The 13,474-nt window shown below is 44.6% G+C and overlaps 1 protein-coding gene across 4 annotated transcripts in view; it reads left to right on the plus strand.

The window, feature by feature from the left end:
- Positions 1-13,474, plus strand: part of PCSK6 (proprotein convertase subtilisin/kexin type 6) — a 118,971-nt gene that overhangs the window by 86,983 nt on the left and 18,514 nt on the right. For all 4 annotated transcript variants that reach the window (XM_081171097.1, XM_081171098.1, XM_081171100.1 and 1 more), the window contains 3 exons: positions 2,704-2,840; positions 7,921-8,100; positions 13,253-13,355. In XM_081171097.1, the coding sequence (XP_081027223.1) occupies positions 2,704-2,840; positions 7,921-8,100; positions 13,253-13,355 (420 nt within the window). The remainder of the gene's footprint in view (positions 1-2,703; positions 2,841-7,920; positions 8,101-13,252; positions 13,356-13,474) is intronic.

The raw sequence follows: 13,474 nt of genomic DNA on the forward strand, positions 1-13,474 counted from the left end.
CACACAGGTCCTGCCTTATGAACAAAATGTGTTCTCTGGAAATCATTCGTTAGGTGAGCATTTGCATAATGAGTAAATGATTTCTGTTCACATAACAAGTCAACAATTTCCACCGATTCCTATTGATTCCTGACCACAGAATCTGCAGTGTGTATAAGGAGCTTTGGGTGCTAATTCCTTGTGTTCTGATAAGTGAATATTTGCGTAGTGAGTGTTCGTAAAGCAGGACATGTCTGCCTTTAAAATTTGGAGGTTTTGACACACACACACACACACTCCTCCATCTTCCATCTAAACAAGCAAGAGGTAGCACAGTTCAAGAGCATCTTAGAGCTCTGCAAAGGCACTTGCTGGGCTGGTGAGGGGTGTGATGTTGAGGGAGGGACTTGGCCTGGAGAGAATCTTGAAGGCCAAATAGAGTCTCAAAGGGCCACTTGTGTGGCTCCCACATCCGATGTCCCTCACCCCTGCTGTATAGAGAGCAGGAAGCCAGGTGGTTGCTGGAAGATAGGCAAGGTAGCCATAAGGAGGTTGGGAACCAGTCAAAAACCAGGGAGAACCTCCCTCCTGACCCCTGGAGGACAACAGTAGAACTGCACCCTTTCTCCTCAAGGCTGAGGCTCTGGGGAAGAATCCCATGGCAGTTTCCTGGTGCCTCCAAGATCCGGTCCCCCCACCGAGGGCAATGTAATCAAGACCAGGTTGCACACTATGTCCACACTACACAAGGGTGGCTATAGGTAGCCACTGAAATCCACTGGCACTTGAGAGCTGTCGTTCATCATTTTATTGATACCTGCCCTCATTGGTCTCTATTTCCAGCTGCACCTGTTTTGCATATTTGCAACAGGCTTTTCGGCCATGCTGCTTTCTGCTTTCTCCCCTCCTATCAGCACTAGGTGATTTGGAAACCAGAGAGCCAGTGGGAAACAGTGCATTTTCAGGGAATTGCATGTCCCTCTGCCAGCTGCAACTTCACGTACCGTGAACACGAGCAGGAGGCCGTTACTGTCCTTTTGGATTTTCTTTTATAAAGATGCTGACAGGGCTTGTGTTGCCAAGTCAGGGTCTGCTAATCCGGAAAAGCAACTGATGCCCTCTAGATACAAGCTGCTCTATGGCAGCGGAGCTGAATCAAAACAGTTAAACATTCCAGGATGCATGCTGGCAGAAAGCAGCCGAGTGTGTCCAGAGACATGCATGCTGAAATAAGTGCTCGCCTAGATATCTTCTCCCACCCCACAACTCCTCCTCTCCAGTTTTTTATGGCAGATATTAATTCATTGTTCTGTCGATGTGTAAAAGGTTAAGGTAAAGGGACCCCTGACCATTAGGTCCAGTCGCGGATGACTCTGGGGTTGCGGCGCTCATCTCGCTTTATTGGCCGAGGGAGCCGGCGTACAGCTTCCGGGTCATGTGGCCAGCATGACTAAGCCGCTTCTGGTGAAGCAGAGCAGCGCACGGAAACACCGTTTACCTTCCCACTGGAGCGGTACCTATTTATCTACTTGCACTTCGTGCTTTCAAACTGCTAGGTTGACAGGAGCAGGGACCAAGCAACAGGAGCTCACCCCATTGCGGGGATTCGAACCGCCAACCTTCTGATCAGCAAGCCCTAGGCTTTGTGGTTTAACCCACAGTGCCACCCACTGTTGAATGGTTTCTTTAAATGTAAAGGTTCATCGTTGTTCCACCCGATGTGTATGTCTTTAAGGGGCCAGAGCAAAATAACGAGACCCAGTTTTACAGCTGTGAAACATAGCAGGTGCTGCTGAGTTGTATTGATTAAGCTGTGTCAGCAATTGGGTGTAGTATATAAGGAGCAGCACCTGGCTCTCCCATTACCCTGGGGGATGGGTTGGTGGTTGGGTCATGTTTGATGTATTTAGTGTAAATGGAGTTTTTGTTTTTGTAATTAAAACCTTGTTTAAGTACTTTTTGAGTCCCTCTTTTAATGCATGGTCTCCCCAGCAAGCTCTCTGCAGCGCTACCAAACTGCAAAAAGCAAACACCCGCATCCCTCTGTTGATGTGTAGATGTTCGCAAATAATTCCTATTCCTTTGGTGCCAAAAAGGAGAGTTTTCAGGGTCAATGGCAAAGTCGAATTTGGAGTTCTGTTCCTAGCTTTAGTATAAATGGGTAGAATCCAACCAGTCCTACTTAGAGTAGGCATGGGGAACAGGGTCGGATTTAAGTTTGATGAGGCCCTAAGCTACTGAAGGTAATGGGGCCCTTTATATGTCCAGCTGTCCTTTGTCAACAACAAATTGTCGCTGTTTTTTGTGTTGAATATATGCTATATGGTAATTTATTGACCAGTCCATGCAGAATGTAGGCACCCTATATATAGAAATGAGCAAACCAGTGATATTTTAGGGAGCAGGCTAGCAGGCGGGGCCCATTACTTACATCATAGGAGCCTACTCAACACAAAACACTGTTGCTGTATGTAGGTTTTATTTTATTTGTTTTTTATCATATATTTTGGAAATATACATCCAGTTTTCCCCCCTTTAATTTTTTGGGGGGCTCCCAAGAGAGTGGGGCTCTAAGCCATAGCTTGTTTAGCTTATACGTAATTCCAGCACTGATGGGGAACCTTCAGCCTGTGAGCCTAAATTAGGTGGTTGAACTAGATAGCCCACCAGTTCTCTTTGCCACCTCTTGGTGTGACCTCTTGATGTCTGTCATCCTATTAACAGACAGCACGATGATTCTAGTAATGGTTTCAAGCACTGGGAGTTCATGACTGTCCACTGCTGGGGAGAAAGGGCTGCAGGAGAATGGACACTGGAAATCCAGGATAAGCCATACCACGTGCGAAACCCAGACATGCAAGGTAAGTGCCTCTGGATTGTGTCGTCTCTTGCGGCGAGAGGCCCAAATGTTTGGTGCAGGTGAGACATGTGACAGGCTGCCACCCTACAACTCCCTTCCCTCTTTTCTCACCCCACAGCCATGAAAACGTGAAAATCAGCACATAAAACTCAAGCTTCCCTGCAGTGTTTGCATTGGCAATGTAGGGATTTCTTTTAACGCCTCTTGCGTGCTGTTTTTAGCTCTGGACGGGGCTGTTCTGTAGGTTGCGTCATACGGTATAGATCTATATTTATTTCTCGCCAACTGAAGCTTTGCAGTGTTACAGAGAGATGACATATTAACAAGTGACGGTGTGTGTTTTTGTGCTTGGTACGCAGGCCTCTTCATTCCTTAGGAGTCGCTCCTTCTCCCTCTCCAAGATTTCTGGCCCCTAGTCTCTCCCCCAACCCCCAACCCATCCTGCTCCCGGTTAGAGTCATGAATGGTGTTCAGAAACATTTCCCCCCTGTTAATACAAGAGGAGACAGTGTTCTCAGGAACTGGCTGCAGTTTGGGCAAAACAGCATGAAATACCTCTGATACAAATGCCATTAAAAGGCCTCAAGTTGACTTTTAAACACTGAACAACGCATGTCAGGAGTCTGTGCCTTTACAGCAGGGTGTAAAAGGCTGGCATAAGGACAGGATTCTTGTCCTTTTCTTTCCTTGGTGTGATTATGGGTCTCCAAGCCTTGGCAGTGAAATAAAGGGGCACAATTTCCTCTCTCCCCCCCCCATGTGACCTTTGCTATAATTTTTCATTGAGGTGCTCACAGTTGACATACCAGCTTTGGCTTAGCTTTGTCGAAGGGCTGAGAATATTCAGGTTATTTGGGTGTAGAAATAAATGGCAGTGCTGCAGAGGGGAATATTGCCACCTGGACAAAGATGGGAGTCTTTGTCAACGTTTGGACACCAGGCACCATTTTGAATCAAGATGGCGGTCCAAAATGTGACTTCACCCTTCTTTTGGCATAGATTCTGCTGCTTCTGGATATATACTTGCCAAACTTTGCACGAGGGTTTCCAAAGTAGGGTGCAATGGTTTTCTTTGATGCTTGGGTGCTGGGTGCCATTTTAAATCAAGATGGCAGACCAAAACACGACTTTGGCCTGATTCTCGACGCGACAGTTCAAAATGCACAAATTATGCTATTCATTTTAAAAACACAATTTTTTTTTGGTTTATTCAAATTCCTGGGCTGCTCCTGGCACTCCCTGCCACTTGTAAATAAGTGGGAGAATTGTTATTATTATTGATCATTGCTTTATCACTCTCCTTCTAAACCACCATCTGAAGGCAATTTGCACATCATATAATTTTAAAAAGTTAAACACAGAAAAACAACAAACACATTTAAAACAAAACAGATGTGAAACTAAAAGACTAACATGGGGCAGAAGCTCCCTGTGATGTTCAAATGTGTGCCCCTCACGCTTTCCATGACATTTTGGGATTCCATAACATAAATTTGATGGATTGAAAGTCATGATCATCTTGCACCCAACAGTGTTACATTTCTGCACTCGGTTTAAGCAAATCAGTGCAACGTAGTCTGTTTAATGCTGCACAGGCATTTTAAATGTGCCTGCTTTGCTGCTCTTCAATATTTACATTTTGTCAATCTGGAATGTGATGTTCCACCACCAAGAAGCAATCTGGAAGCAGGAGGACAGGTCTGGGCCAGGGCTGTAGCTCAGTGGTGGAGCATGCTTTGCATGCAGGAAGGTTTAGTCTCCAGAATCCCTAGGGTGGGCTGGGAGAGCTCCTTGTCTCCTAGTCTGCATTGTTGCGCCGGCTGCAAAGAAGTGGGATTGCACCAGGGACACACAACACACATTCTCTTCCAGCCACCTGTGGCCCTTCCCCAAGCATCCACCTGCTAGACTTGGAATGGTCCCGGTCCAAGATCTTGGAGAATTGTTGGCCGCCAGTGTGGACCATATTGAGCTAGTTGGAACAATCGTCTTACCTTTGTGTAAGGCGGCTTTCTTTGGAAAAGCGACAGCCAATGGTGCGGATGTGAGCCCCTTAAAGGAAAGGAGGGATAAATGGTGTACCTGCAACTTAAGTTATGTTCTGGGGATCACGCCTAAAGCCAAAATCGTGCATAGTCAAAATACATTGAGTGCAATGGTGGGTGGGATTGCCGAAGTCATTTTTTCCAGACGCCTGCCCTCTTTCCTCCTCCTTTTTAATTTTTTTAAATTATTCTGCCAGGCATGTCAACCTGAACGTGCGTAAGTTGCAAGCTTACTGTACATAAATAAATAAAAATAATGTGCTCGTTGTGGGTGCTGCTTATGATCCCTGCACCCACTGGGAATGAGTTACTGCAGCTTCTTTTCTGAACGCTTCCCAACACATATTAACCACGGGAAGCAGCAATAAATCCCTGGGAACAGATTCCTCCTCATGCCCTTCCTGGAGCTTTTTAGAGCAAATTTGTTCTGGGCTCAGGTGGATTACTTCTAATGCCCTTGATATTTGTTTTTTTAATAAAACTCTCAAAGCCCACCCTATTCCTGAGCTTTCAAGGCAACCCCCCTTCCCCCCCTTTTGCTTCTGTGATACCATTGCAGCACAATCCTAACCATGTCTACTCAGAAGTAAGTCCTATTGAATTCAGTGGGGCTTTTTCCCAGGTAAGTGGAGTTAGGATTGCGGACTTGAATCAGGCTGGTTGATACGTTTTAGTTTTTTTCCCTTTTAACAACAACAACATGCTTATGAAAAGAATGAGCAAAAAAAAAGGAATCGTACATGTTAGCAAATCTTTAGCCCCCTCTCCTGAGAATGATTTAGTGCTTCTGCTTCATAACAAATGTTTAAATGCTTGAGTAGCCAGCCTTTTTGAGGGCCATTTGTAAATCTTGGACACCAGTTCAAGTTGCAATCTTTACACTGGAGAAGGGTGACTGCACAGACTTACAAACTGTCTTCCGGGAAGTCCTGAAGTCACTCAAAACTTGTCTGGAACTCCTCCAATTAAAACAAAGCTTGCCAACCTTTGGGGGCACATTTGGAATTTTGAGAAAGCACTATGAGCACGTGTCACAAAATGGCTGCTGTGGGAGTGCGAGAACACAAAATCTGGTGGGCGCACTGGTGCTCACAAGCAGCACGTTGGAGATCCCTCAGTTAGAAGACCATCAAAAGCAGACCAGCAGTTTTGATAGACAGCTTTCGGGCCACTACTGATCTTCCTCAGCAATGTACATCCGCCAGGGAATGAATTATATTTATGCTGTGGTGGAAGCATTGAAGAATATGATTCACCCTTCTGTAGTTTTAAGCACTAAAGGCCATTCAACTGTCTCATAACTCTGCCACCTCATTCTGAGGTATGTGTCAATGAGGTCTTAAAGGATGAAGGAGAAACTAAATTGTCAATCCCTGCATTCCCTTGTTATCTCAAAAAGTCACTTATGTGTACATTAGTTTCCTCATAACCAGTGTTGCTTGGGAAATATTGGAAATAAAAAAATCAGTGCAGTTTTGAAAGGTTCAGTCCACCATCTTGATTCAAAATGGCATCCAGGTGTATCCAAACATAGATGAAAACCTGCTTCTTGACCTCAGGAAGCATCATGCAATATTTGGTTAGAGTATCTTAAGATACTCCAAATTGGTTCATTCCAAATGTGCATGGAATGAACCAAGAACTTTCCAAAACATATAGCAGACTTTTGTAATTTTCACACTTATTTAATTTGAATTGATGTTTCAACCACTTTATCTGAGCATTCAAACATTTCAAAAGAGTAACACATTTACCAAGATTTCATTAAGCACTCATTTCAAACGTAACTGCCAATTTCCTCTTCCACGTTCTCTTTTCAGAGTCATCAAGGATCAAATTCATTAAAACAGATCAACATCAGAATAGGATTAGTTCTAGCAAGACTTTTACACATCTCCCTTTTGGAGCGAATATTTACCTGAAATAGGGATCATTTTCACAAGAAATCACCCTTGAAATTAGGATGCAAAGCCGCCTTAATTTGCATAGGCGTTTTATCCATTTTAAGTAATTGTGTCCATTACAACCTTGTCAAATAATCCATTAGTAGGTGGTACCTGGGAGCATTTCCATCAGTTAAGGCAGATGACTGATTATTAACAGTTAATAGACTTAATGACCTGGATCATACATAATGCTAAGCGTTGGTTCATTTAAGGCAGCCTTCCCCAACCTGGTGCCCTCCGGATGTTTTGGACTGTTAATTCCCATCATCTCTCACCATTGGCCATGCTGGCCTAGGATAATGAGAGTGTAACCCAAAACATCTGGAGGGACCAGACTGGGAAAAGCTGTTTCAAAAATGGTTTAAACTATGGTTTAACAAAGCATGAGTTAACCATGATTTGTCCCACAATCAATCAAACAAACTATGGTTTGTTCCTCCAAACTTGGATTGTTTTTTAGCTGCTCTTGCCTCGTGCTTTTATAGCTTGGTGAATACCTGAGTTGGGGCGGCCAAGCAAACCATAGTTAAAGAACAATGCTAGGTTCACACCTCAATGCCAAGTAATCATTTTTAAAAAGTTGTAAGGTAACAACAAGCCGTGGCTTAAGATTGTGGTTTATTGGGAGTAAACAAATCCCTGGACAAGCTCCAGACTATCATATAAACCAGTGTTTTTCAAGCTTTTTTGGGCAAAGGCACACTTGTTTCATGAAAAAAATCAAGAGGCACACCACCACGGTGTGCGGAGAGGGAGATGTCAGAGCCCCGCTGCTCTCTATGGGGAATCGGATGAGAGTGGACCGCCTGTCCGCTCTCATCCGATCTGATCCCCACCCAGGACGGATGGAAAATAGGGTGGACACAGTCCGGCGCCCGCCTAGTAGGCGAAAATTTGACTTTTTTTAAAAAAAAAAATCTTTCGAATTTTTCAATTTTTCCCACGGCACACCAGGCAACATCTCGCGGCACACTAGTGTGCCGCGGAACAGTGATTGAAAAACACTGATATAAACCATAGTTTAATGCACTGTTGCTTAGTATTAATGTGCAAACCAGAGCAATATTTATGAATGCTGAATCTTTTGCAGGAAAGTTAAAAGAATGGAGCCTCATTTTATATGGAACAGCTGAGAGCCCATATTCCAATTCCAGCTCCCATCACTCCAGGTCAAGGATGCTGGAGATGCCATCTTCTGACATGGAAGCCTCAAAAGCAGCTTTCTTCCAAACTCAGATGGAGATACTGGAGGATGAAGAGGAATACACAGGTAAAGTGCCCAAATCCCATTTCTCTGTCTGTCCCTTCCTCCCTCCCCCGCCTCAAACTCCACTTCCTTATGCAAACAACCGGAGCTGTCACTCCCCTCATCTTGGAAAAACTAGGAGATTGTTTGTAATCCAGTACACCAAGCCGTCTTATTGCCAAGTCCACCACAAGTACTATGAACAAAGATGGTCCTCCATTGACTTCCAAAAAATTTGACCCTATCCCAAACTAGTACAATGTTTTGTCCATTCTCCCTTGGTGTTCAGCGAGTACAAGAATCCGTTCAGATTCCTGAAAATGTTGGGATTTGGTGTCCATGTTTCTAATTCCAAACTGGTTAATCCCAAATGCGTGATGCGGCCCCTACTAGCATATAGGAAATTAAAACCACATTACAACAGGAAGTTTCCAAGCCTTTTGAGGTTATACAGATACACTTCCAACAGGTATGGACAATGCCTGTTAAATTTCAGAATGCAAATTGATTTTGATTTATTGTATTTCTAGGCCTCTTTCCATTTGAATGAATCCCAGAACAGCATACAAACAACTAACAATAACATCATAGAACATCACAAAGGCAGCATAATTAATATAAAATAATTGACGACCATCAATAAAACAATTGCTGTCTATGAAGCACTGTTAACAAAGCAGCAACTAAAAATAAGCTGAGCGTCACAATTACAGCAAAAGTCATAATATATGATTAACAAATCAATGTGGCGTTCTACAAAACAGTATTAACAACATTAACAGATTAGCAACTGAAAATATAAGCCCTGCTAAGTTTATGCACACACTCCCCACACCCCCATGACTCATTATTCAGTTCATTAAAATGCACATGAAATACATACATATAAAGTGGGGATGCAGAATACCACACCACTAGTCCTTCCCCTTTTCCATGACCAGGGCATGGCAAATCTCTTGATTTCAGTTTCTCAGTACAGTGGTACCTTGGGTTACAGACTCCACTAACCCAGAAATATTACCTTGGGTTAAGAACTTTGCTTCAGGATGAGAACAGAAATCGTGCTGCGGCGGTAGCAGGAGGCCCCATTAGCTAAAGAGGTGCTTCAGGTTAAAAACAGTTTCAGGTTAAGAACGGACCTCCAGAATGAATTAGGTACTTAACCCGAGGTACCACTGTAATATGCTCAGTCTCTACATCAGCTTGCTTTTTCTTTTTTAATTATTATTCCCTCATGAAATTTCATCAGTATCATGTTGCTAATTTATCCTAATATACACAGATCTGTATGCAGTTTGGTGTAATATGCACAGTTTTGCAAAGCAATTTCTCCTCCTCGTAGAAAGCATTTTTGTATATTATTTTCACGCCTTTTTGCAAACTGTAGCCTATACTGTAGCCTGTACACATTTCTTCGCTAGAGGACTGCATAGCAAAATCCAGGAAAAGTGTGAATCTCGACGGATGGCTGCGTTTAAGTTCCTGTTATTTGCTTTGTAATGTATGAATTATGGTGGTTTGTCTTTAAATGTGAACTGAATCAAATTTACCCCATATCCCTTCCGGTGATTGGCAGAAACCAAAACAGAATGTTTTGGAAAACAATACAAATGGCAGAATGAGAACCACAATACAAATGTACTTAATTTGGCTATCTCCTACAGAGCCCAGAATTAAAAGAGGGGATCTGGCTGTGCAGTTTAGGTTGCTTTAGCACAGATTTCTGATTTGTATCTCTTTGTGGGGTGGGCTCATGCACCACCCTGCGAATTATGAGGATATAACATCATGCAGCAAAGCACTATCGTATGATATAACTCCACACTGCATGTCAGGGTGCGCTACTAAGAAGGACTGATGTGTGCCTTGGAAAGTGAGGGATATTTTATTCATGTACTTATTGCATTTCTTTCCTGCCCCTCCTGAAGGAGCCCAGGGCAGCAATACATCTGCTACTCCATTCTGTTCAGCATAGAGAGGCACCATGCAGTTGATGCCTACTATCTCCGCCAGTATATTGCCAGTGCCATCATCTCAAAGATGGAGTAAAAATGCAGTGGGATTCCAAAATGCACCGCTGAGCTATAGCTGACCCATGCTTCAGGGGGGATGACGCAGAGGCTTCAAGAAAAGCAGAGTTTCGTATCAGTGTCATGATGGACCAGGTGATGGAATAGGAGTAGCCAATGTGGTTGGCATCCAGATATTGCTGGCCTAACTCCCATCATCCCTGACCATGGGCCATCCTGGCAGGGACTAATGAGAGTTGTAACCCAACAATATCTGGAGGGCACCACTTTTACTACCCCATGTCAGAGTTAGTAACTTTCCTGTAGTTTTGCTGGATCTTTAGAACCCTCCCCAGGAACGTTGGCTTAACTGCTTTCCTCTCAATCTTCAGAAAACCAGAAATGCCTGTCTTGTTTCAGAGGGGTCCCATGCATATGTGATCCCTCTCCTTTCTTTGAAAATATGTGGGCAGCAACCTCATCCTAAGTGAGGGGGATAAAGATGTGCAGCAGCTGACACAGCCTTGCTCAACACAGCAGGGTTGAGGATCTTGTGGCCTTCCAGCTGTTTCTGGGCTACAACGCTCATCATCCTTGATCCCTGGCCATTCTGGCTGGAGCCAATGGGAGCTGAAATACAGCAGCACCCAGAGGACTACTGGTTCCCCGTCCCAGAACTACAGCATGACAGGTGTGAAGCACCGCCGTTGCCTAGAAACCATTGCCTTGATAGTCCGGGAGTACAGAATGCCCAGGAGGCAGTATTAACTTCTGTGTTGGTACGAGGAGCTACTGGAGCTGCTGTGTTGTTGCAGACAGGACCGTTGCTGCTGGTTCCACTTTTGTGTCTCTATGCCTATCTTTCTATATACATAAAAATGTAAGGATGTCATCACGCAGCCCTTGTTGGAGGATTTGTAGTGGTGCATCACAATCCTAGATTTCATGAACTCCGAACAGGAGGAGGGGGCAAAACAGAAGGAAGGTTTAAAATGGCAGCTTTGAACAACAGCAGAGGCTATGAGGGAATATAGGTTAGGTGAGATGTAAAGGGAGAGGGGTGGGGTTTGGTGGGATTGGTAAGCAACACAAGCAAGGGTGGCAGTCCCTAGTAAATTTAGATGCATCTTTAGGGCTGAACTGTGTCTCCAGTTTTAATATAAGGGGGAAAACGCAACCACACAACATCACGGATACCAGAAGTTTCAGAAATGCGCATGCTTTTTTAATGGACACCTCCTTGAGACAATTAAGTTGACAAGCTGTATTTCCAGGGCAAGACATTCAATTGGCCTGGTAGCTCCACTTTAGGCCTTGTAACTCTAAGCCCCATAAAAAAAATGAGCAAGAAATGTGAGTTGCTGCTGCTGCTGCTGGCTTGGCTGATATCCTGTATACTAATATTATGGCTGCGAGATAAATGATAGGTTCTGTTTGACTCTTGGTTTATACAGCCTCTTCCTGTGAGCCGAGAATTCAGGAGTAGGTGAATGGGTTTCTTTGGACAGAGCCCACTCCTCCTGTTAAAAACCGGCCGCAGATGCAGCTTTGTTGTCCTTTCAAGCTCTGCCCACCCCTCCCCAGCGCTATTAAATTATTCACACAAAATTTATTGTGGCATTTGGAGTCTTTTTCCAGGTGGTCTCATAAACGTTGGCGAAACCCTCAAAAATGTAGAATCGTACATTGCTGCATAGCTCAGCTCAGCTTTGAAACCTGTCCCAATATTGGACCTCTGTGTTTTGTGGGACATGCAAGTTCTTCCGCTTATTTATGTCATTTTGGGCTGCGCTTGCCATAATACCCTTGACACTTTTTGCTGGCAGTATCTGGATTCTAGAAGTAAACAAAACCAAGCTTAAAGGTACTTATACATTTGACTGTATATATCAATACCAATAAAATCTAGACACCAAACAAGACATTTTCAAAATTCAGGGATGGATTCCAGACAGACCAAAGCATTTGCACAGGGACAGTGAAGGGTGTGGCCTGGAGACAGTCCTGGGACTCAGCTATACAGCTGCAAATAAAATGTTTCCATGCTTTTGGGGCATTGGGGGGCACCTGGCCCCTACCCCCAAAATATTGGGGAGGGTCCAAAGGGCTTGGCCCCCAGGAGCTGGTGGTCCTTCCTCTGTGTGTTGCCTTTCAGCTAGATCTACTATTTTCTCTGCATAAGGTAAAGGTAAAGGGGCCCCTGACCATTAGGTCCAGTCGTGACCGACTCTGGGGTTGCGGCGCTCATCTCGCTTTATTGGCCGAGGGAGCCGGCGTACAGCTTCCGGGTCATGTGGCCAGCATGACTAAGCCACTTCTGGCGAACCAGAGCAGCGCACGGAAATGCCGTTTATCTTCCCGCCGGAGGGAAGTAGACCTATTGATCTACTTGCACTTTGACGTGCTTTCAAACTGCTAGGTTGGCAGGTGCAGGGACCAAGCAACGGGAGCTCACCCCATTGCGGGGATTTGAACCACTGACCTTCTGATCGGCAAGTCCTAGGCTCTGTGGATTAACCCACAGTGCCACCCGCGTCCCTATTTTCTGTGCATAGACATGGGCAAATGTTTTGGAATGGTCTGTATCTTCTTTCAGAGTGACTTCAGTTGTGTTTTCCATGAGGTTTCATTGTTTGCAACAAAACTTGAATGCCATTCTCCTGAAACTGAAACACCTTGTATTTTCAGCGTCCGCAAATGCTTAGCTTTAGGAGCATACAGTGGCTAAAAAGCTCCCCTTTCATGCTGATTGAGCAGCTTTAGGATGCCAGAGGTAGGGACCCTGCTACAGAAACAGTAATGACACCCCCCCGTCCACTAAACCACCGATCATGGTGCGGTCTGAAGCAGAGCACCTAAAGGAGAGCTAAGCCATGGACCCCCATTTTAAAACATAAGTTTTGTGCTCCTCGTGCCAGGCATACACCAACTGAAAGAGCCTTGCTGGCTTTTGGCTCTCGGTATGATTATGGTAAACCTTTGGGGTTGGGGAAGGAGGGAAAATGAGTGCAAAGTATTCCCAGCATTTTGGGGTTGGTTTTTTGGTTTTTTTTAATCCTACTGCTATGTGGTACACTTGATAGAATGTACACCGGATGCAATTTTGTGGGTTGAACTAGGAGGAGTTTTATATCTCTTCTTTCAGCAGAACTGTCTGTCTCTCTAAGGTCCGTGCCATACGGAATGTGGCGACAAAGGATGCGACGGCCCCAACGCTGACCAGTGCCTGAACTGTTTCCATTTCAGCCTCGGGAGCCTTAAAACTGGCAGGTAAAGTGGACAGAAGTCTTATCGCACATGTTAGCTTTCCGAAGGAACAGGTGAGGTGGTTTAGTGGTGGGAGAGCTAGGTACAAAATTCCCACTCAGCCATGGGGGAGTGACCGTTCA

The sequence above is a fragment of the Podarcis bocagei genome (assembly GCF_964188305.1).
Source record: "Podarcis bocagei genome assembly, chromosome: 14".
NCBI lineage: Eukaryota > Metazoa > Chordata > Lepidosauria > Squamata > Lacertidae > Podarcis > Podarcis bocagei.